At 34.3% G+C, this 23,997-nt stretch overlaps 1 protein-coding gene across 2 annotated transcripts in view; it reads right to left on the reverse strand.

The window, feature by feature from the left end:
• LOC149795521 (lipid droplet-regulating VLDL assembly factor AUP1-like) overlaps positions 1–23,997 on the reverse strand; it is a 54,575-nt gene that overhangs the window by 13,109 nt on the left and 17,469 nt on the right. For both annotated transcript variants that reach the window (XM_089965321.1, XM_089965320.1), the window contains exons 7-10: positions 13,306–13,347; positions 6,485–6,558; positions 4,453–4,652; positions 1,085–1,249 (exon numbers count right to left, since the gene is read on the reverse strand). In XM_089965321.1, coding sequence (XP_089821447.1) covers positions 1,085–1,249; positions 4,453–4,652; positions 6,485–6,558; positions 13,306–13,347 — 481 coding nt within the window. The remainder of the gene's footprint in view (positions 1–1,084; positions 1,250–4,452; positions 4,653–6,484; positions 6,559–13,305; positions 13,348–23,997) is intronic.

Consider the following 23,997-nt stretch of genomic DNA (forward strand, 5'->3'; position numbering starts at 1 on the left):
CAAACTTTGTTCATGACAAATGCATATACTATGAACTGAATGGCATAAGCATTATTATTAGTAGTAGTATCATTATTGTTTCATATGTAGTATTATTAGCAGTAGTATGGTATCAACATACATGTATCTATCTAACGGTGCCTTTATATGGATGAGTATTATATAGGCATTTAAAAATTAGTGCATGTATAAGCATATATCCTTTATATGGGGAGTCTTGTATGAGCAGGTGTCTTTGTATGTCTTGTATCAGTATGTGCTTTTATATGAAGGTATGTATGTATGTGTTGTATCAGTTGTGCCTTTATATGGAGGTGTCTTTGTAAGTCTTGTATCAGTATATGAATTTATTTGAAGGTGTCTTTGTATGTCTTGTATCAGTATATGCCTTTATATGTAGGTGTCTTAGTATGTCTTGTATCAGTATGTATCTTTATATGGAGGTGTCTTTGTATGTCTTGTATCAGTATGTGCCTTTATATGGAGGTGTCTTTGTATGTCTTGTATCAGTATGTGCCTTTATATGGAGGTGTCTCTGTATGTCTTGTATCAGTATGTGCCTTTATATGGAGGTGTCTTTGTATGTCTTGTATCAGTATGTATCTTTATATGGAGGTGTCTATGTATGTCTTGTATCAGTATGTACCATTATATGGAGGTGTCTTTGTATGTCTTGTATCAGTATGTGCCTTTATATGGAAGTGTCTAGCACAAACAGACATCCTCAATATCGCTGTGTCCAATACGAAAATAAGGTATTTATATTGCTGTGTGAGTGTGTGTCATTTATATGAAGAGGTCTGCAAGTTTAAATGTATATATTTATGAGACCAAATTGTGTCAAGAATGAGTGGTAATGAATACCCTACAATGGTATTTTTTGCCACCTCTTACATTAGGATTAAATTTCCATGGGTAAAACATCCTAGCTTCCCTATAAACTGCATGCATGTTTCTTATACCTCTAATCTTCAAATATCAAACCGTATTTAAATTAGATGTTAATATTCAATCTACATGTACATGTATGAGACTGGCCAAATTTAAAATCTTTTGGGTGTGAGATAAGCATGACCATACTCACCTATAGTCCTAACGATAACAGAGACAGACACATGTGGAAGAACATCTTTGACCTGAAGAACCATCATCCTCATCTCTTCACTGAGACTGAGCAATAAATCCTCCTCTGAGGTTCCAGAAGAGGGGGGATTTTCATCTTCCTTTTGTGGACGTAAAGCTCCCCCTGCTGTAAAATTGGTTAAAACAAATTTTTCACAAGTAGTGAACTTGCTCTAATAGTATTCCTTCAGATGGCATATATAATTTTACTCTGACCTTTTTGATTCCTATTCTAGATTCATATGTTTTAGTGACATGCAGACTGTTATGAAAAAGTGAACCATTCTGCAAATCCCATCTAGTGACAGACAAAAGTAACCAAGTTCTACTGGAGGAAATGATTTTTTTTTTAACATATAGGATTTACATGAATGCTCATTTAAGATGAAATGTATGAGCAACAAGAAGGACAGAGCCTGCATACCAACCCTACAATCAAATGGTTGTTGTAAAACATGTGACCTTGACCCCAAGATAAAAAGCTTCATAATAATTTATTTCAAGTGTGAAGAAAATCCATCAGTGTTTAGGAGATATTAGAAAATAAAAAGTAAACAAAATTCACAAAAATTTTCTCCAACCTTGACCTCAAGGTTAAAAGATCTAGTGAGTATGTTACTGAATGAATTGCCTTGGGTTCATATTTTGATGCCAATCAAGAAGAAAAGAAAAAAATTCTACCAAGGTATTTAGGAAAATATACAAATAAAATCACTTCAACCAAAACATTGATGCAAATTTCTATGATATAGGTTCATGAAACAAAAATAAAATTTAATTATTAGTCTGTGGAACATTAAATTCATAAAACACAATATGTTCTGTAATAAATATTGTTATCAAGATATAAACAGTGTAACTTCAAATCAACTCCTCTAACAACCTCCTTGGCACAATGGAGACATTTGTCCCAATAAGGCCATTCTGTCTTTACAAACAAGAGTCACTGGAATGGACTGACACTCTACTCTCCCAAAAGAATTCCAGAAATTCATCATAAGACCATTTATTCTTTGTAAGTGTTGGAACCATCTCAGATATTCTGGAGCATTAAGATTTTCAAATTAGCCACAGTGGTAGCCATATTCATTTAGGACAAACTAGCCATAAGAAAACTGGTGAAAACCCAGGTTTGATAAGACCATCCATTCAGGAGAACTGGTGCTACAATCTTCAATATATTCATTACGACAACCGTATCTGATGTATGTAGGACCAAACAGATCACACAATTACTCATATGTAGATAACCCAATGCTGATATGGTTTTCTATCTAGGAGGTGTAGCAATAAGATTTTCAAGAGTACTACTCCGGTGGTCATATTGGATATCAGATTGGCACAATTTTTATTGAAGACAAACTAGAGATCATAAGATGTCTTCTGTGACAATCCCACGCTGATGTGACTTTATGTTCAGGTGGAGTGATAACAAAAAGATTGTCAATATGGCTGCTGTGGTGGCCATACTGGATGTCACAACCATGCTATTTTTATTTAGAGCCAACTAAACATCATAAAAATAGTCTTTAAGTAAAACCCCCATGCTGATTTGACCCTCCATTTAAGTGAAGTAAAAAACCCATACTGATTTGACCCTCCATTTTAGTGAAGTAAAAAACCCATACTGATTTGACCCTCCATTTTAGTCAAGTAACAAACCCATACTGATTTGATCCTCCATTTTAGTGAAGTAAAATCCCCATACTGATTTGATCCTCCATTTAAGTGAAGTAGTGATGAAAAGAATTTCATGATGACTGCTGTGGCAACCATACTGGATGCCTGAGTGGAACCATTTAGGAGCAACTAGACATAATAAAGTCACAGAATGGTGAGGTTTGAGTTCTGTTGAAATTCTGAAGGCATTTTGCATTATGTCAAAGTGGTCAGGGCATTTGCCATAGTATGGTGACCTGCCCTATCAATAACTATGGGAATGTGACATGCAGACTCCCACATGTTTGTTACATGCATTGTCAACAAGTCTAAGTTTAGTGAGACCAAGTCCAGCAAGGAAGAAGTTGCTGCTATATTCCTAAATAGATTAAAAAAAAATTTGAAACACTGTGAAAATCACATTGTAAAAAAGTTGGATAGACATTTTGGCTTTCGTTATCTAGGTTTGGACTTCCACATGATAAAACTCCCAATGTGTCTTATAACAGCAAACAGCAAATGATGCTAGGAGCTAGATTTCTGTTAAAAAGGCCTTGGAATTACCAGAGTCCTGTATTTTTTGACAAATGGGTGACAATCACCCTAATCTAAAGGAAATGCATTAGTGATGTACAGAGGGATGGTCAGCTTCCTCTTCCTCATCTATGGATGCCTGACCATGTGACTGTAGTAGGAGGTCATTCTGAAGGACAAAATATTTTATGAATCTCTTCAACTGCCACCAAAAGAGTGAACTCAGTTCTTTCCATGCCAGGATCTGAGTTCTGCATCTGATCAAGGTTATCACCATTGTAATTTTGTTGGGTTATATGTGCCTGATAAACCTTCCACACTGGCATATATCATTCCAAAACAGGTAGAATCATCAATGGTGGCATGTTGGTATTGTTACATATCCATGAGAAATTACATAAATTTGAATGGTTGACACATCTGACACTATGAAATTCTTACATTTTTTGCACTTAACTGCTACTTACAAATAACAAAAAAAGAAAGCATAAGTTACAAAAACTGACAAAATAGCAACTACAGCAATTTAAAATCAGTAAGAAGTAAAATAAAATAACAAACGAAAATTCAAGCAGAAACCTGACACACAAAAAAAAGAGCAAAGAAATGGCATAGGCAAATATTAATTTCACAACTGTGACAGGAACACAATTTTGTAAGCAGATGGCTAATATTTCCAAAGAAAACAAAATTTTGGGAAGGGACAGATATGGCATTACTAACAAAAAGCTTCAACTGATAAAAATCTTGCATACAGGTAGCCACCTGAAGGTCACAGGGAAGGTAATTGTAATGGGATCTGAGAAAATTTCTTTCAGTTAATACTATTAATGGATTCAGGATGTATTAGATGTTCTATTCCTAATGTAAATGTGAATAACAATATATTCAATACATACAGATGGAATCTGACAAAATCTTGACCCTTGACCCTTTGGATTATCTTTCTGTATCCAAAAAAATATTCTATGTGAAAAAACATTGCAAAAAGTTCAGAAAAGGTTGGGCAATAACATAACAACCTGAAGGACTTAAGTGCTAAATTTAAACACTGAAAAAAAAACATCTTAGGACTGGAAGTGTACAAATCTGTCAATACAAAAATAATAAAATACAATATCATTAAATAATACAAACCATGATTCGGACCCGAGGGTGCAGAAGATGTAGTGGTTTGGTTGAGCGAGGCTAACTGCAGTTTCTTCTTGTACTCTGCCTTGTCAGTAAATGTATATTGAGTGGCCTTGGTATTTATACTTTTAGCTATAGATGTCTGGACCCTATGGGCATAAGCTTCACTGTCCTCACCTTCTGTGGGTTCTTCAAGGGTGAGAAATCTACAGAAAAAAGGACTCTAGGTATACCTATGGTCTAAGCGCTTTATCATTCCATTCATGATTATATAGATCTAAGATGTGTTGTACCTACAATACCCACAACTAACAATGCCAATTAATCTTGATGGTTGGTTGAAACAGCATTGTTCCACCCACTATGGCAATTACAATGCCAGGGAAACAGCATTGTTCCACCCACTATGGCAATTACAAAACCAGGGAAACAGCACTTGTTTTGGACAAACCCAAACATTCAGAGATACAAACATAATAATGTCAACAGAAATGTCAATTTTAAAAACTGAAATCTGAATATAAAATAAAAATACTTAAAATGTTTATCTATTTGAAGCATTGTGAGATACAAACATAATAATGTCAACAGAAATGTCAACTTTAAAAATTGAAATCTGAATATAAAATAAAAATACTTAAAATGTTTATCTATTTGAAGCATTGTTGGTTTAAGCTGCGTTTGACAGAAATGTGCTTCCTACAGTCATCTATTACAAAGGTAATAATGAAGTACATCAACAAAAGACTGCAAAAGGCATATTTATTTGTCCAATGTTGATGCTTTGTGTATTCCATTTAGAATGCATGTAGCATATGGTTTTTTTTTATTCAAGGTATAATCCTCATCAACCATTTTCAATCATCTTTCCTGAATTTTCTCAGGTAAATCTGTTAAGCTGATGTGATTTCTAATCAGTCAACATTCAACTGCTTTTACTACACAAACACTTAGGTATGCATTTACAGAAAAATTTGCAATTGGACATTACAAGCATTTCTGTGACCTAGATATACCAATGATCAAGTTACTTTGCGCTCCACATAAGACTGTATCTGACCTGAAAATCTAAATCTGATAAAAGCAATGCTGTTGGTGTAATCTGAGATTAAAATTTACAAAGATTTTGCCAAAATCTGAATACCTGGCACCCATGCACATTTCCCAATAAAACTCATCAGCCAGATACAGAACTGATGGGTGTGTGCATGCTAATAATTGTAGACATAGGAAATTCCCTGTAAAATCATCCATTTTTGCAAGTCATTGTGGGTAAGTTTCTACATGGTATGGCTGGTTTTAGGTTCTCCTTTAGTAAGATTTCATTGCTATAGTGGTTGAACTAGTAAGGATAACACTGCACCAGTTTTACCCACAATTCATTATTTATAGTGTCAATTTGTGAATACAAAGCAAAGCAATCATAAAGGTCTGAAATAAGCAATTGGTCAATCACCTGCCCACACAGGCAAAAATAAAAGGGAATGAGGTATCAACGTCTGGATATTGTAGGGGGTGGGTAAAACATTAAGTTTCTTATGAAATTTAACCCACAGATGTTAAATTTTCACATTCCTAACCGAATATGTCAAATCATCCATATTCAAAATCAAACCAGACACATTTTCTCATTCAGCACCTTCATCCGGGATATTTAAAATTAGTTTATTATAAACGGGCTTTACACTGTAAGTCATTGTAAAGTGGCTTTACTGTGTAAGTCATTATAAAATGACTTTACTTTTAAGTCATTATAAACTGGCTATACTTTGTAAGTCTCATTTTCAAAAATGAGTACCTGTCAGAAACAAAATACGAAACAAATGACCTTATAATCTTTTGCAATGACAGTTTAACTATAGCAAGTTGATAACGTTTCTGTTCTTGTAAACATGGTTAAGTAAAATTCTTGACAAAGTAAACAGCACATTCATTACTGGTATGACTTAATGTAATACCAAAATCAAAACAGTCTTTATATCCTTACATCTTCAAATACATGACGGTTATTCCAGAATAGAGTATTGGTAATTCTTACTTCACTTTAAAAATTGTGCATGGAGTAAACAGGCACCAGAAAAAGTCCCACCAAAATGACCCATCCAGTGTTGTCTGCAACAAAAGGTGCAATTATAAAATTAACATAATGAGTCAATGTATAAAAAAATGTTATGTCTTTTATAGATTAAAATTTGTAACAGCAACTACAAACCATAAATACTCAAATAATTCATATTCATAATATACTGGCACTCAGCATCATGAGGTTAGTGTTTGACCTGTTGTCAGGATAATGTGACTGTGTGGGACATGATGCTACATGTCTGCAGACATCATAGCGATATGACTGAATTTTTTTTAAAGCTATGTTAAAAATCCAAATCACACACACACAAATCCAAATCACACACACACAAATCCAATCACATGAAACAGGTCAACATTATGAGCTAACATACAAGCTCTTTTCTTTAAATGAATAAATTAGTGCATCACAAGCTGTGTTGATGATTGTATTCATGAACTATTTTGCAATAATAATAACAAGAGTCTCATTAACAAACTGATGCTCTGTTGTTCCAACAAATGTCAAGCAATCCAAGAGAATTTTGTTTTCAACTGTTGAATCCATCTCTGATATACCTGAACAATAAGATTTTTCAAGATGGCCACTGTGGCGGTAATATTTGACATAAGATCAGTGTTCATTCAGGACCAATTACACATTGTAAGAGGTCTTTTGGTGAAAACTCCATGTTGATGTAACCATCCATTTAGTGATAACAAGATTTTCAAGATGACCATCATGGTGGTAATATCTGATTTCAGACCACCAGTTTTTTCATTTAGATCCACAAGATATCATAAGTAGTCTTTTTATTGAAGATAAACAAGATGGCTGCCATGTATGGCTGGTTGTAACACAGCTCCACTCAATATTCAATGAACTTGGTCTAAAAACTGGTGTTAAATATGCTAATACCTACTGCCATAATTTATAATGTGGATTTATGACATTATTAAGTTAGTGTAAATGAAATTTAATGTGCATGTTTTCATTTATTCACTTTGGTAGACTATTAATGAGCAATATTAACTACTGAGAAATATTAACATGTATTCCACAATTTTCAGGCACTAAAATGAAGAGTACTGTCTCTACAGTGGAGAAACTGGGCATATGACACAGGTATGCCATCATGGCAAACAGACTGAGTGCTTCAGATGCCATAAATTGGGGCACAAACCAAGACTTTGTCAATCAGTGTATTATACATATTAGGAAGCTGACAAAGAGGAGAATGCCAATGCTTCATTTACAACAAATCTAAATGTACAGAGTGTGACTCTTGACTCTAACTACTCAATGGACACTATTGTAAATGCAAAAGTTAATGGATTTTCAGGGTCTGTTTGTGACTTTGAAGATGCTAATATATATGAACATTTAAATATGGAAATAGGATGTCAGAATGATAAAAGTAGTATGGAGACAATCTCAATGAGTACCCTATTGCATGACGAGATACACATAATTGATATGAAACTAGATACAAAAGGTTTTAACATAGGTCACTTAAATGTACAATGTATAGTGGGAAAAATAGACCAGATTAAGTAAATTTTGTCTTCTAAGGAAAAAAATATACATGTTTTAGGACTCACTCACACTGAAAGCAAATTAAAAGCTAACCACAATGATAATCTATTTCACTGTCAAGGCTACAATAAACCATTACGTTGGGACAGAGAGACAGCGGGGGGGGGGGGGAGGTCTTGTATACATTAAGAGAAGATGTAACTGCAGAAAGGCAACTTGACTTGGAGTCACATGAAACTGAGAGTATCTGGGTGGAAATTTCTCAAAATAATGCACAATCATTCGTAGTTGATTTCATTTACAGGCCACCTTCCTCCAAAGCAATTTGATATGACAACTTTTTGAAACAAATGGAAAATGTTCTTGCACAGGAGAAAGAAACATATATACTCGGCAATATAAATAAGAACCTTTTCAATACTCAAATAAGGAACAACTGGATGGAATTTATTGAATTGTTGGGCCTAGTCCAGCTGGTAAATGAGCCCACAAGGGTAACAGAAAAATCATGCACTCTTATTGATCACATTTATACCAACCTACCAGACAATGTGGCTTGTGTTAATGTACCGAATGTTGGTCTTAGTGACCACTATCCTACTTTTTTGACAAGAAAGGTTAAATGCAAGAGAAATAAAAAATACACACACAAAATGATCACTTACAGATCATACAATTTTTTTTACTGAAGAACAATTTCTCCATGACCTACAAAAAGTTTCATGAAATATGATCCAAAATTTGGATGACATAGATGAAGCTCTGAGGGTGTGGACTGACTTATTTATGGATGTAGTCTTTAAGCATGCACCACTGAAAATACATTGAGTAAAGAATGAAATCCAACCTAATTGGCCTACTGCTGAAATCCTAGATGCTGTGAAAACATGAGACCAATTCAAGGCTATGGGAAACCATGCACAATATAAAGTATGGAGAAATAAAATAACAAGTATGATTAAAAAAGCTAAAAAACCTATTATCAATCATTGCTTGAAAACAAAAAGAGCCACACAAACTCCATTTGGAAAGTCTTCAATGAACTCACTGGAGGAACACACAAAGATCATACAAATAAAATTCACTCACTTCTGGTAAATGACACCATAGTCACTGATAACAATGACATTACAAATGTTTTCAATGATTTTTTTCACCAACATTACCACAAAGTTAAAAGAACCAGTGATAGAAAACAACTTTAATGAACTGAAAAAGTTATGCAGCAGCAAAATCTCTAAGGAGGTATGTTTCTCTATTCCACCAGGACAAAAAAACTTTGTTAAAAAATGACTCAGTGAACTTGATACCAAGAATCTACAGGACTTAATCAGATTGGTCCATGGCTCATTAAATCTTCTGCCTCTGCTATTGTAGATAGCATAATATTCATAATCAGTTTAAGTATTGCAACCTCATCTGTCCCCAAAATATGGAAAACTGCAAAAGTAACTCCTATTCACAAATCTGGTTCTAAGGATGATGCTAATAACTACCAGCCAACCTCAATACTAACAAACCTGTCAAAATTGATTGAAAAATATGTCCATGACTCATTCATGTCATATTTAACCAAACACTTGCTGTTACACCCTAATCAATTAGACTGACACATTCATGTGAGACTGCCTTGATCTCCCTAACTGATAAATGGCTTCAAGCACTTGACAAACAGTATAAAATTCCCAAACCAAATAAGGAATTGTTTAAAAAAAGTTTCCAATACTCTGGAACTTTGCTCAGGAGCATATTTTTTTTTACATAATTTCTGGCTATGGGTTGGTGGGCAGCAGAAGCGATTTTAATATTGGGTTGGGGACAGAAGCGATTTACGTGACAGTTGAATGGAGGTAATCTACTAAATTCTTATAGATCATATAATCTGCTGCATATTTTTATTTGTATTCATTCATTATAATCAATCTTGTGTTTGTCTGTCAGCCATGTATGTTTCTGATACTGTGAAATCACAGATTTTCTTGGTGGCTTTTTATTTGTAGATGTCATTGATCAGACCCTTAATACCTGCTAATTTATTGTAGATGTCATTGATCAGACCCTTAATACCTACTAATTTATTGTAGATGTCATTGATCAGACCTGTAACACCTATGAATTTATTGTAGACGTCATTGATCAAACCCTTAATACCTACTAATGTCCATGAATATAGATTTTATAATAGGAAATTCTATTCTAATACACAAATCATGAATTTGTATCCTTACTGAACTGATGTATCCTTACTAGGGGTGAAACGATACGCGTGTGCCACGTATCGATATGATACACGATACACAACCTACGATACGATACATATCGATACATGTATCAAACTGAAAATGGGATTATCACAGTACATTTGATTAATCATGTGAATGTATATGTTGAATGGTATTTTCAAGTTCAAACAGTGTCAAATATGCAATGTATCAGCAGTGAGTCACCTTGTTAACCTGTTATGTATAATGATAACAGAGAAAAAATTGAGTCATGATACAATGTCACGACTACTAACATTGTTGTTCTGTGTAACCAAATAAAATATAACAAAATCTTTCATGTGTTTCTTTATCCTTCATTCAATAAAAATGAAATGTTACAAGTTTTGTGTCTGATTCATCATGCAACAACATACTGGAACAAAATAATATATTAAAAAGTACACGTAACACAAAAATACAACAAAAATTTAAAATGCTTAGGATTAGGAAATCATAATTATGCAACCTTTTCTAAGCTGTATACTTTCCTCCTTTCTTCAGTTCAAGAAAGATTATCTTAGAAAACACAAATGATAAACTTCACTGCAGCAAACACTAATTAATTTCACATAAATTGCCATGTGTGTAATTGAAGTCTATAGATGAATTAAAGAAAGTTCCTAATAACTGAAGACGATATCCTCATCAACTTAAATGCATCTTCCAGCAAATGAATAAATCTTCTTAAGTCACAAACTCAGTGTTCTAAAACTAGCTGACAATTGTGATGACTGTAAATGGCATAAATGAACTGAATTAGATAATTCTGCCTAACAGATGCACAGGACTATTACAAGTTTTGTCTCTGATTCATCATGCAATAACATACTGCAACACAGTAACACACTAAAAAGTACATGTAATACAAAAATACAAAATAAATTTAAAATTATTGGGATTCAGAAATAATAATTATGCAGTGTTAAACCTGAGATCTGTTATATCAATCTATATCACACAAACACCCAACTGCAGTGTAAAAACTGAGATCTGTTATATCTATCTATAACACATACAAGCACCCAACTGCAGTGTCAAACCTGAGATCTGCTATATCAATTTACAACTTGCAAGCACCTAACTGCAGTATTGAACCTGAGATCTGCTACATCCATCTTTATCACACAAGCACCCAACTGCAAACAACGTTAAGCCTGAGATCTGTTATATGAATCTACAATACACAGCACCTAACTGCAAATAATGTTGAACCTGATATATGCTATATCAGTCTATAACGCGCAAGCACCTAACTGCAGTGTTAAATGTAATTTCACATAAATTGTCATGTGTATTTGAATTCAATAATTGAATTAAAGAAAAGTTCATGATAATTGAAAATGATATCCTCATCAACATAAATGCGTTTTCCAGAAAATGAATGAGTCTTCTTAAGTCACAAACTCATTGTTCTAAAACTGTCTGGCAATTGTGATGACTCTGTAAAAGGCATAAATGAACTGAATTAGATCATTCTGTATAACATATGCACAAGACTGTCAGACTACTCGTCACAACTTTCAAAGTTTCATATTCTTCTTCAAAAAAATCAAAATATCCACATTCTCCCCAGTCAGAGAGGCTCTTTGTGCTGATACAACATCTCCAGCAGTTGAAAAGACTCTTTCAGATGGCACTGATGTTGCTGGAATAGTCAACAACATCTTGTTTAGGATGAGTAGCATTAACAAGATTTTCAAGATGACCACCATGACAGTGGAATATCAGACCAGTACCATCATTAAGTATCCAATGGACACAATATGAAGTCTCTTGGTGAAACTCCATGTCAAGATGACATTCATTCAAATGCACTTGCACTATAACAATCTTGTCATGGCTTCCCATACTCTCAATGTGCCATATGAAATTGAAAGAAACTCTAAATCTGTAAACATGAACATTTTCATGTATGACATTACACAATGCAGCCAAAACATTTCAATTTATGAAAAGACTTCTATTTTAAGCATACAAATTAATTGCTTTCACATTAATATAAATTCAGAATGGAACAGTAGATAATAGTGTTTGATAGTCTATTATTTTGCACATATTCATGGACTAATTGTGACTAACATAATTCATGAATATGTGTACTTTAAGAAGGCAGAAACTCTGTATGATATTTAATTTTCTTGAGCTTCAATACCTTCACATTTCTCAAATGTTTCCTCATTTCATTGGATTGCAAAAAGATGAAGTGAATATTAATTACCATCAATGAATATAAATGTGTTTTTTTCCCAGAATTATAGGACTCAACCACAAGAAATTTATTAATACAAAATCAGGCCATCATTACATGAAGTTTTCAAGTTTAAAAAATTGTGCATGCAAATAAATTGTAATCAATATATTTCCATTGTTTATCATCTTTCATAAATATATTATGATATATATTTCTCAGAATGCTGGCATTAAAACTATCAATAATCCAAACATTAAAACAATCACACAAACATGCATGCTCTACCATTGGACACAACAGGGCATGCTTCAACTATCAGTTAGGAAAATATGCTGCGACTTTAAATTTGAAGTCTAGCTTACCTATGAAAACTACGAAAATTGGTACTCCATGAATTTAAAGTACTTCATAGTATATTTTAAGTATTTTTTATGAGGTTTTATTTTACTCAGAACTGTTCACTTTTTTTCCATGAGACCTCTGCCTTCATGACATAAGTGCTTACTGAGAGCTAGAAAACTATTTACAAAGTCTTTTAAATAAATTTGTTTTTTTGTGTGGTTACTTTTGATGTTTACAGCAAAGCAACACTTTAAAAGTTATATTGTGCTGTGATAAGTTAAGTAAAGTGCCTTGCCCAACGACACACTAACAGCTGATCCAAGCCGATCTGATCATGGGAACCTGCACCCTTGTAGTCATGAATCCAATGCCTTAACCACTCAGTCAACATAACTCAAATAAATTGTTAAGAAAGAGCCATACTTACTAATAATCATCCAATATACTTAACTTTTACTTACCAGTGCTATTGGGATACCCAGCCTTGTTACTGTGATTGAAATCTTGAAATAAATGAAATGTATACAATTATCAACAAATCATACCCATATATAAAGCTTCTTCAATTATGGACTACAAGTATTTATTATATAAGATACTCCAAATGCTTTAAGAGTAACAGTAAAGCCTTGGGGCTTTACGTTATACTGCTTTGTAATAACTGTCAATCCCTTTGTACTACTGCCATACTAGTTCATTTTGTGGTTGCTTCAAAGTAATAATTTAAAGGCCCAATGAACAATTGTCCTTCAAATAATCCAGACATTTAAGTGCCCATAAAAAAGGAAATTATTTGCAAGAACATGAAATCTGATCAATGTATACAGAAAATAAATAAAATCAGTGTTTCTTAATGAACCAAACAAGTCTCTGAATACTGAAAGATTCCCCTGTCATTCTAAACCAGTAATTTAACCAGACAAGAAAATAAATTTACGCATTCAAGAAGATACACCTTCCAACATTCCAAACTTTAATTCCCCATTTATTTAACAACAGGCAAGCCTTACACAAAGCAATTCTGTAAAGACAAGTGTACAATCCTTACCATGCAAATGGTATGCAATGCAGTAAAGACAAGTATACAATCTTGACTATGCAAATGGTATGCAATGCAGTAAGGCAAGTGTGCAATCCTGACTATGCAAATGGTATGCAATGCAGTAAGACAAATGTACAATCCTAACTATGGTATACAATGCAGTAAGACAAGTGTACAATCCTAAATATGCAAATGGTATGCAATGCAGTAAGACAAATGTACAATCCTAACTATGGTATGCAATACAGTAAGACAAGTGTACAATCCTAACTATGCAAATGGTATGCAATGCAGTAAAGACAAGTGTACAATCCTGACTATGCAAATGGTATGCAATACAGTAAGACAAATGTACAATTCTAACTATTGCAAATGGTAAGCAATGCAGTAAAGACAAGTGTACAATCCTGACTATGCAAATGGTATGCAATACAGTAAGACAAATGTACAATTCTAACTATTGCAAATGGTAAGCAATGCAGTATGGAGATGAAAATTCCCTAGCCAAGCTAACCTGGACTACTAATAACATATGGATAGTGAAATTTCATGTAAGTTGTTGTTGTTGTTCAAGGTTTAACGCCATTTTTCAGCACAAGATAGGCTATACATGGTGGCCAGTATAAATGGTGGAGGAAGAACCCTGGAAAATTCAGGAAAGAACCACCGACCCATGAGAAGCTACTGGCAGGCTTTCCCACGTACCCACGCTAGCCGAGCCTTGGACTCGAACCCATGCAGACAGGTGAGATGGCAGTGATCCGGAATGGTGAGCGCTTTAGACCACTCGGCCACTCGGGGCCCCTTTCATGTAAGTAACCAAGCTTTATATACACAAACAATTTGGGAAAGCATTTTATTCACATCATCCTTACTGGGCTAGTGTGTCAAAATTGTACTTGTCATTTCTTATTTTTATCATTATTTATGTAAAATATGTCTAGTTTATATAGAAAAATTAAAAAAGGTTGTCCAAGTGAACAGACACTGGTGAATTACATGTTTTACATATGGATAGAGTTCATCTGTTTTACTCAATTATGTGAAAAGTATGAAAAATGAATATGTTAGACATAAACAATGTCACATATGTACAATATAGGTATTTGCCAGTGAAACCGTAAACTAGTATTATGCATGTTGCCAGTCCATCCTGTCTTAAAATATATATAAGTGAATTGGTGTAATTTCTATGAATGTGACAGACCCTCAAGCTGGGATGCTTTCTGACAAACTTGGCCAAATTTTGTTAAACTGCTTTATACAAGTTATTAAAAATTTTAGTATCAGCAGCCAAATCTGATGGCAGATTGGCATCATTTGTATCAACTTTAGAGCCCTTTATGGCAGATTAGCATCATTTGTATCAACTTTATAGCCCTTTATGGCAGATTGGCATCATTTGTTTCAACTTTATAGCCTTTTATGGCAGATTGGCATCATTTGTATCAACTTCATAGCCCTTTATGGCAGATTGGCATCATTTGTATCAACTTTATAGCCTTTTATGGCAGACTGGCATCAGTTGTATCAACTTTATAGCCCTTTATGGCAGATTGGCATCATTTGTATCAACTTTATAGCCCTTTATGTGATTGGCATCATTTGTATCAACTTTACAGCCCTTTATGCGATAATGCTTTCCATTAAATTTGTTCAAATACTTTTGTGTGGTTATTGAGAAGCCTCTGAAAGGAATATCTATTTTTAGTGATGATAGCCATATTTAATGGCAAATCAGCATCATTTGTATAAATCTGAAGGTCCTGTAAAAATGGGGAGAGGAGTTAGGTTGGGTCAAATTTGGTTAAATTCTGATGAGCAGCTTCTGAGAAGTCATTTAAAGCTGTTTTTTTAAAAATATAATGGTGGTTATATTTAAAGGCAAATCAAAACAATACATATATAAGTTGTTTACACCAAGATACTCTTTTAAAAAAAAAAAAGTTACTTGCCCAGCATGTTTATTTGTCTAGAGTCAGTGCTTGATACAAGATGTATTTGTGCATACTGACAAAATCATTTAAAGACAATAACAAATAAAAAAATCCAAATACTGCAAAATACTAATATATACTGATTTTCCAATACCATTCAATCCCAAAAAAATATTATGCAAACTACAAATTGATTAAATGCAACATCCTTGTATTTATGTTATCATGATTGCTGTCAGCATGGTTTTATTACATTATCATGATTACTGTCAGCATGGTTTTATTACATTATCATGATGTGCTGTCAGCATGGTTTTATTACATTATGATGTGCTGTCATCATGGTTTTATTACATTATCATGATGTGCTATCAGCATGATTTTATTACATTATTATGATGTGCTGTCAGCATGGTTTTATTACATTATCATGATGTGCTGTCAGCATGGTTTTATTACATTATGATGTGCTGTCATTTTGGTTTTATTACATTATCATGATGTGCTGTCAGCATGGTTTTATTACAATATGATGTGCTGTCAGCATGGTTTGATTACATTATCATGATGTGCTGTCAGCATGGTTTGATTACATTATCATGATGTGCTGTCAGCATGGTTTGATTACATTATCATGATGTGCTGTCAGCATGGTTTTATTACATTATCATGATGTGCTGTCAGCATGGTTTTAGGTCATTTGGTTGTAATTTACTTGGATATTTCTAAATTTACCTGTCATTCCATTAAATCATTAAAAATTGTTAGAACTATTGATGGAAATTACTGTAGGCCCAGTACTGATGCAACTGTCACAGAAAAATGTTGTTCTTTCTAATCTACTATAATTAACTCATGTAAACGAAAGAAATGTTTCTCTTATTTTATTCTTCACTTCTCTATTTTTCATACTGGATGCTGGACCATGCAAGCATCTTATATATGCAGATTATGTAAGAAGTGAACATTGAAACATCATAAGTTAAAACCTCCTTCATGTGCACTGGTGTTTGACCCAATTATTTTCCAAAATTTAAATCTCATAAAAATGGATTCAATATTTCTTAATTAGAATTAACTGATACAATGTAAATGTGTTTATGTTGTACCTGCTAATTATCGAGAACAATAAGTAATCAAGATATTGAAATCATTAATTTCTCTTTTTATTTCCTCTTTATGGTGGGGTCTATAGCTTCATGAATGGCCTGCCATTTACATTTGCTTTAAACCCTTCTGGTAAACAACATTTTGAGCAGTTTCAAACACTGGTTAAAAGAAGAAGATTAGATTGTCTTTACTTGGGCTAATTATCCAATGAAACAACCAGTAACAGCTGCTATGATCACTTGAAACAAAAAGGCAATAAGTGTTATAAAAAAATGTTGGTTGTAAACATTATATTTACTTGTAAGCCAGTATAGGTGGCGCTCTACAGTTTCATAATTTTGCAGAGGGTTAGGATTTTAAAGAAAAAGAATTTCCCTGGCTTTTCTCACTGGTTATACTGGCTATTTAAAAAAGACCTTGTATATCTTAGGTATAATTCAAAGAACCTTTAATTCCCTATATTTTGGTGTATGATTAATGGTTGTAATATGGGTTATAGAGTATACAGCTTGGCCTTACTCCAGATGTGCACCTTTCAAAAAAGTGCTAGCTCCACTTGGTCATTTTCACTTCCTGAACTTCAGAGGTAAATTGTATAAAAAAGAGCCGATAACTTTTTTACATTTTAAATATTTGGTAATTCATTCATTGCACTTTCAGAAGCTGGTATTTCCTAGTCTGGCAAAATTCATTTTTCCTATTTTAATAGCTGCTATGGATAGTGTACTTTAGACTAATTCAGGCTGATTTTTTAGCACAAGGGAGCAGTCATTTTAGTTAGTATTGTGTTTAAATCATGTACAATTTCCAAAAGTACAATATCGAAAGAAATATCATCCACATTACATTAATGTAGCATAGAGATATGCCAACATTCTCTCCATTGTGCATGTTTTAAATGCAAACAACTTCACCTTATATACGTCACTCTCTCAAAAGTACACAATAACTGGTGAGTGCCCCCATAAAGAGAATATAGATATTATTATTTTATGATGTAATTCTGATTTTATGGCTGAAACATTTAATTCGCAAGCATCAAAACAATCCTTTTGAATAATTGTCCTGCATTTCCCCCCACAGAACAGTATTTATGAGTGTCAGAGTCTCTAACAAGTCCAGCCCCTCCCCTATGATAAAAAGTGAGCTATTTCAAGAATGCACATTACATTTTGTATACATAGCAACCAATGTTATGCTGAATGACAGGAACATTAAACTAGCCATAATTATTTCTGAGATATCAACAATTAATTTTACAGTTTGAAAAGGGAGGGAACACATCTGGTTCATAAAGGTCAAAGGTCAAAGTGTAAAATATTTGCCTATTGTTTAATATGGAAGAAGCAAATTCACTTTCTCATGATATTTTTAATTTATTTCATTGCAAATAAATGAAAAGAAACATTTCCACTATATATTTCTTTTACTTATTGCAACAGTGTTAAATTTAAGTTGACTCTATTCCTATATTCTAAGACTTCTAATTTCCCCATAATTAAGGTCACTACTCACACAAACATGCCTAATGGCAAATTATGTAAGCAAGAGCAAAATGAGCATGATTAGCTTATTTTCATGCTTAACATCAATATCAATGTACCATTTTATTCAGATCATAATACATGATTATATGAAAATAAAAGAAAAGAATTGCATACATTTTTATATTTGCTTTAAGGTGGCGCTCTACAGTTTCATAATTTTGCATAGGGTTAAGATTTTAAAGAAAAAGAATTTCCCCAGCTATCCTCACTGATTATAATACTGGCTGTATAAAAAAAATCTTGTATATCTGAGGTATAATTGAAAGAACCTTTAATTCCCTATATTTTGGTGTATGATTAATGGTTGTAATATGGGTTATAAAGTATACAGCTTGGCCTTACCCCAGATGTGCACCTTTCAAAAAAGTGCTAGCTCCACTTGGTCATTTTCACTTCCTGAACTTCAGAGGTAAATTGTATAAAAGAGAGCCGATAACTTTTTTTACATTTTATATATTTGGTAATTCATTCATTGCACTTTCAGAAGCTGGTATTGTCTAGTCTGGCAAAATTCATTTTCCCTATTTTAACAGCTGCTATGGATAGTGTACTTTAGACTAATTCAGGCTGATTTTTTAGCACAAGGGAGCAGTCATTTTAGTCAGCATTGTGTTTAAATCATGTACAATTTCCAAAAGTACAATATCGAAAGAAATATCATCCACATTAATGTAGCATAGAGGTATGCCAACATTCTCTCCATTGAGCATGTTTTAAATGAAAACAACTTCACCTTACATGCGTTACTCTCTCAAAAGTACATAATAACTGGTGAGTGCCCCAATAGCAATTATAGACTGATTATAGGACTGATAAGCGATACAGACCGGGGTTAATTAGATGCGAAATAATGGTTACTAAAGTGCATCACATGTTATTTCACAGATTACTACCATATGTACTTGCTTATAAGTCAATGTTTTTAACTGAAAATTCAAATCATAACATAAAAAAAAAATTCAAATTTTTTTATTAGAAACGATAGATGTCTGCAGTAAGTACATTTTCGTTCATTTTTCATTTCTCCTGTAACCTGGCTGGTCATAGGAGTACCACTGATAACTTTGTGACAATCTTGCTCCATTCTGCCCTGTTCTCCACTGCTCTTTGGGACTTTACCTGTGCCCTGTAGGATTATCTTTAATAGGACAGATGAGCATGAGATGTGACCAGACCATCTTGGTTTACATTTCTTTAAAGTGGTGAGCAGATATTCATATGATCCAGTAGTACCTTGGATTTTAATGTGCACTTCCTAATTAGAGATGTGATCCATGTATGACAAGTTCAGGATCCTTTGAATATATCTGATCTCAAAGACATGGATTCTTCTCTCTAGTTTTGCTGTCACAGTCCAAGTCTCACATGCATACAGGCATATGGACATGACAAGGGAGTGCATAAGATTGATCCTGGACCCAAGTGTGATGTTGTTTTCCTTCCAAATTGTCTTCAGCCTTGCTAGTGCAGCTGTTATCTGCACAATCCTTGACAGAACCTCAGATCTTGAACCTTCATCAGTGGCAATAGCACCTCAATGAAGCTTGTCACTGTGCCAGCTTCTGTCCATTTACTCTTATTTCCTTTAGGATGCCATTCAGGTTGTTCGTTATTAGATTGGTCTTTTCAGCGCTGAGCTCCGTCCCATACCTTAGAAATGCTTGATTGCAATGGTTCACTAAGATTCCAGTTATTGTCAACTCCTGCTAAGCCAACAAGACTGCATGCTAGACCTTGTCAAAAGCCTTCTTGAAGTTGGTGAAGACATGATAGAGGTACTGTTGATGCTGCAGATACTTTTCACAGAGGATTTGAAGGTTGAAGATCTGTTCTATAATACTAAAACCAGCCTATTCTTAAACAATGATGTGCTCTGCTTGGGGTTTCAGTCTACAGAGGATTATCTGAAGCATAAACTTGCTTGGGTGACTAATGAGGCTGATTGGTAGTTCAGGCACAGTCGCAGATTCGCTTTCTTAGGAAAAGTGATGATCAGAGACTGGGTCCATGCGATGGGCCATTCTCCTGTTTGCCAGATTCTGTTGCGGATTGTTCTCAGGACATTTATCATGGAGGTTCCTCCAGCTTGAACAAGTTCTAATGGTATATTATCTTCCCCAACTGACTGGGCCCAAGGGTGTTTGTTAGTACAAGGTTATTGTAGGTGGTGAAGTCCAGGAGCTTCAGTCCTCTTTCCTTGGTCTGTTCATTACAGTATGGACCAAGACTTCTTGTCAATCTGCCTGTGCATCTTCTCCTGCCTTGGCATTCCAGTCTCCTTGAATAACTAGAATATCATTCTTGGGTGTCTGGTTGATGAGAGTTTGAAGCTGGTCATAGAACACATCCACTTCCTTGTCATCATCGTTAGATGTTGGGGCATAAACCTCTATGATGTTCATGGGAGATGCCCTCAAGTGGATGGTAATCATCCTGTTAGGCACTGGTTGGCAACCTGGGTCCTTCATCCGTTTATTTCTCTTCAAAATTTTTCCAGCACATCTTGCAGTGTCCAAGGATGTGCCAGTGGTATCGTCCCCACTCATGGGTTAGCTCAAGTTTCCCTGCTGATCTTATTGTACTGACATTCCAAGTTCCAATGGTGATCTCTTGCCTATCATTTATGTGGCACTCTACAGTTTCGTATTTTGCACAGGGTTAGAATTTTAAAGAAAAAGAATTTCCCCGGCTTTCCTCACTGGTTATACTGGCTATTTAAAAAAGACCTTGTATATCTTAGGTATAATGCAAAGAACCTTTAATTCCCTTTATTTTGGTGTATGATTTATGGGTGTAATATGGGTTATAGAGTATACAGCTTGGCCTTACTCCAGATGTGTACCTTTCAAAAAAGTGCTAGCTCTACTTGGTCATTTTCACTTCCTGAACTTCAGAGGTAAATTGTATAAAAAAGAGCCGATAACTTTTTTTTACATTTTACATATTTGGTAATTCATTCATTGCACTTTCAAAAGCTGGTATTGTCTAGACTGGCAAAATTCATTTTCCCTATTTTAATAGCTGCTATGGATAGTGTACTTTAGACTAATTCAGGCTGATTTTTTAGGATAAGGGAGCAGTCATTTTAGTTAGCAGTGTGCTTAAATCATGTACAATTTCCAAAAGTACAATAGCCATTGAAATATCATCCACATTACATTAATATAGCATAGAGGTATGCCAACATTTTCTCCATTGTGCATGTTTTAAATGCAAACAACTTCACCTTACATATGTCACTCTCTCAAAAGTGAACGCCACCAGTGGAACCCATCCCTCTCCAGGCCTTAGACCAAGCCGATGTCCATGTTAATATATGGCTCACCCCAGTCTTGAACATGTGACCGTTCAGTTCATCTTGGTATCCCTCTGCTCTGGCTCTTGACTTCAATTTGGAAGACTTCTGCCCTAGGATGTCATGTGTGTGTGTGATTTTGAATGTCAATGCAGCATTAACAATTTTTCAGTCATATTGCTACAATGTTTGCAGTATGGCAGTTTATAGTGATGTTGAGCACTAGGGCATCATGCCGCAGACATGTAGCATGATGTCCCACCCAGTCACATTATCCTGACACCAGGCAAACCACTCCTAACATTAACCTCTTTATGCTGAGCGTCAAGCGAGGCAGCTGTTAGTACCATTTTTATTAAGTCTTTGGTATAACTCGACTGTGGTTTGAACCTGCAACCTCCCACATCTGAGGTGGATGCTCTAATCACTAGGCCACTGTAGCGGTCTCATGTCATGTTACCACCACATTTCTCCCATAGGTTTTGTAGACTCATGAAGATGGGAGTATCTTCAATCTTCCCATGCAAGTTTTATATTGCCCACTGCCTGTGCAGTAACTACAAATACTATTAGTTCAATTACTTTTATGTTTTCATGCAACTATTCCCATTCCGATATACACTGTGTTTATCATTTTCAAGTCGGTATTCATTATGCAATACCAGTATCTACAGTTATTTGGATTTCAATAATCTGAAAATAATTTTTTTTAAATGACCGCAAAGTCAAGTCCCTCTGCATGTTTGACCACAACCCCTTAGCACCCTTGTTTTTTTCATGTGATAGCCCTTTGATTGAGAGATGAATTTGATACTTGTTCATTGCCAAATAACAGAAGGTGGTTATTTGAACTCCCTGTGATCTTGCCACACCTGATACCTCTTCAGTTGCATCCTTTAACAGACTTCACAGACTGTATGATCAAAGTGTCACTTATGGAGCCCTTGCTCAGTTTCCACATAAATGCCTGCATGTGACAGTAATGAAGAGGAATCTGAGTTGGATGATATTTATGATGACTAAAGGATGGTCATTCTGAACATTATTTGGTCACCATGACAATGATGAAACTTTGAACCAGATGTCATTAGTGACATTTATAGGATATATATATATATATATATATATATATATATATATATATATATATATATATATATATATCCCCAAGGTGTTGACTATTCTTTCATTGTTTATATGTATTATGTACAGGCAACTATTTTTATACTTGTATGAGACTTATCACAGAATTCATGGATTTATTCTATAAATTGATTTAAAATGTCAAGCACTCATGCCAGGATGCTCTCTATCAATGCTGGACCAATTTGTATTGAGTAATTTTTGAGATAATATTGTTGTTAGGTTTTTCTTTTTTATGCAACAGTGACCACATCTGTAGGCAGACTGGCATTATTCCTTGATATTATAATCATCTGATGAAAATTTAAAGATTTCAAGATGCTATCTGTCAAATTATGTCAAATGCTGCTGAGTGGGTTTTGAAAAGACATCATTCATAACAATAGTTTTGTTAGTAATGGTTGCCATATTTGATAGTGTATCAGCATCATTGGAACAAATCTGAACAAACTTGATGCCATCATGCTTTTTGTCAGATTTGGTAAATTTTTATTGAGTGATTATTTAGAAGACGTTTTAAAGGTTTTCCTATATTTTGGACACATCTGACTGTGGACTGGCATCCTTCAAACAAATCTGAACTCCATGCCATGATGCTAATAAATTTGAATTCTGTTGAAATTTTTTTGAGATGTTTTAAATTAGAACAGTGAATGAACAAAACACAATGGATAACTGACAAAACACACATAGGATAATTGACAATGCACACAACAGACAATTGACAAAGGGCCACACAATTAGGACACTTAGAAAACTTGAAAAATGGCTATAATAGCCTGAAAATCAAACAAGGACATCTATGTTATTGTGCAGAAACCAAACTGGTAACAGAATGATGCATACACAACTTCATAACATAATACACTCCACCTTATGGCAGACACATCAATGGTAAAACAAAATCTAAAATGTGTAGACATTTGAAAAATTGTGAATTGGCCTCAATATTTAATCAAGTTATCAAGCTTCTGACCCATGATAAAGTGTGTAGAACTTCTTGCTTTAAGTTTAATTGTTTTGGTGCTATGGGTCTTAAAAGAATCCTGGACAGATGAACATGTGCAGCAACAAACAGC

The sequence above is a fragment of the Sinohyriopsis cumingii genome, chromosome 7 (assembly GCF_028554795.1).
Source record: "Sinohyriopsis cumingii isolate HCF-2022 chromosome 7, ASM2855479v2, whole genome shotgun sequence".
Taxonomy (NCBI): Eukaryota; Metazoa; Mollusca; class Bivalvia; order Unionida; family Unionidae; genus Sinohyriopsis; species Sinohyriopsis cumingii.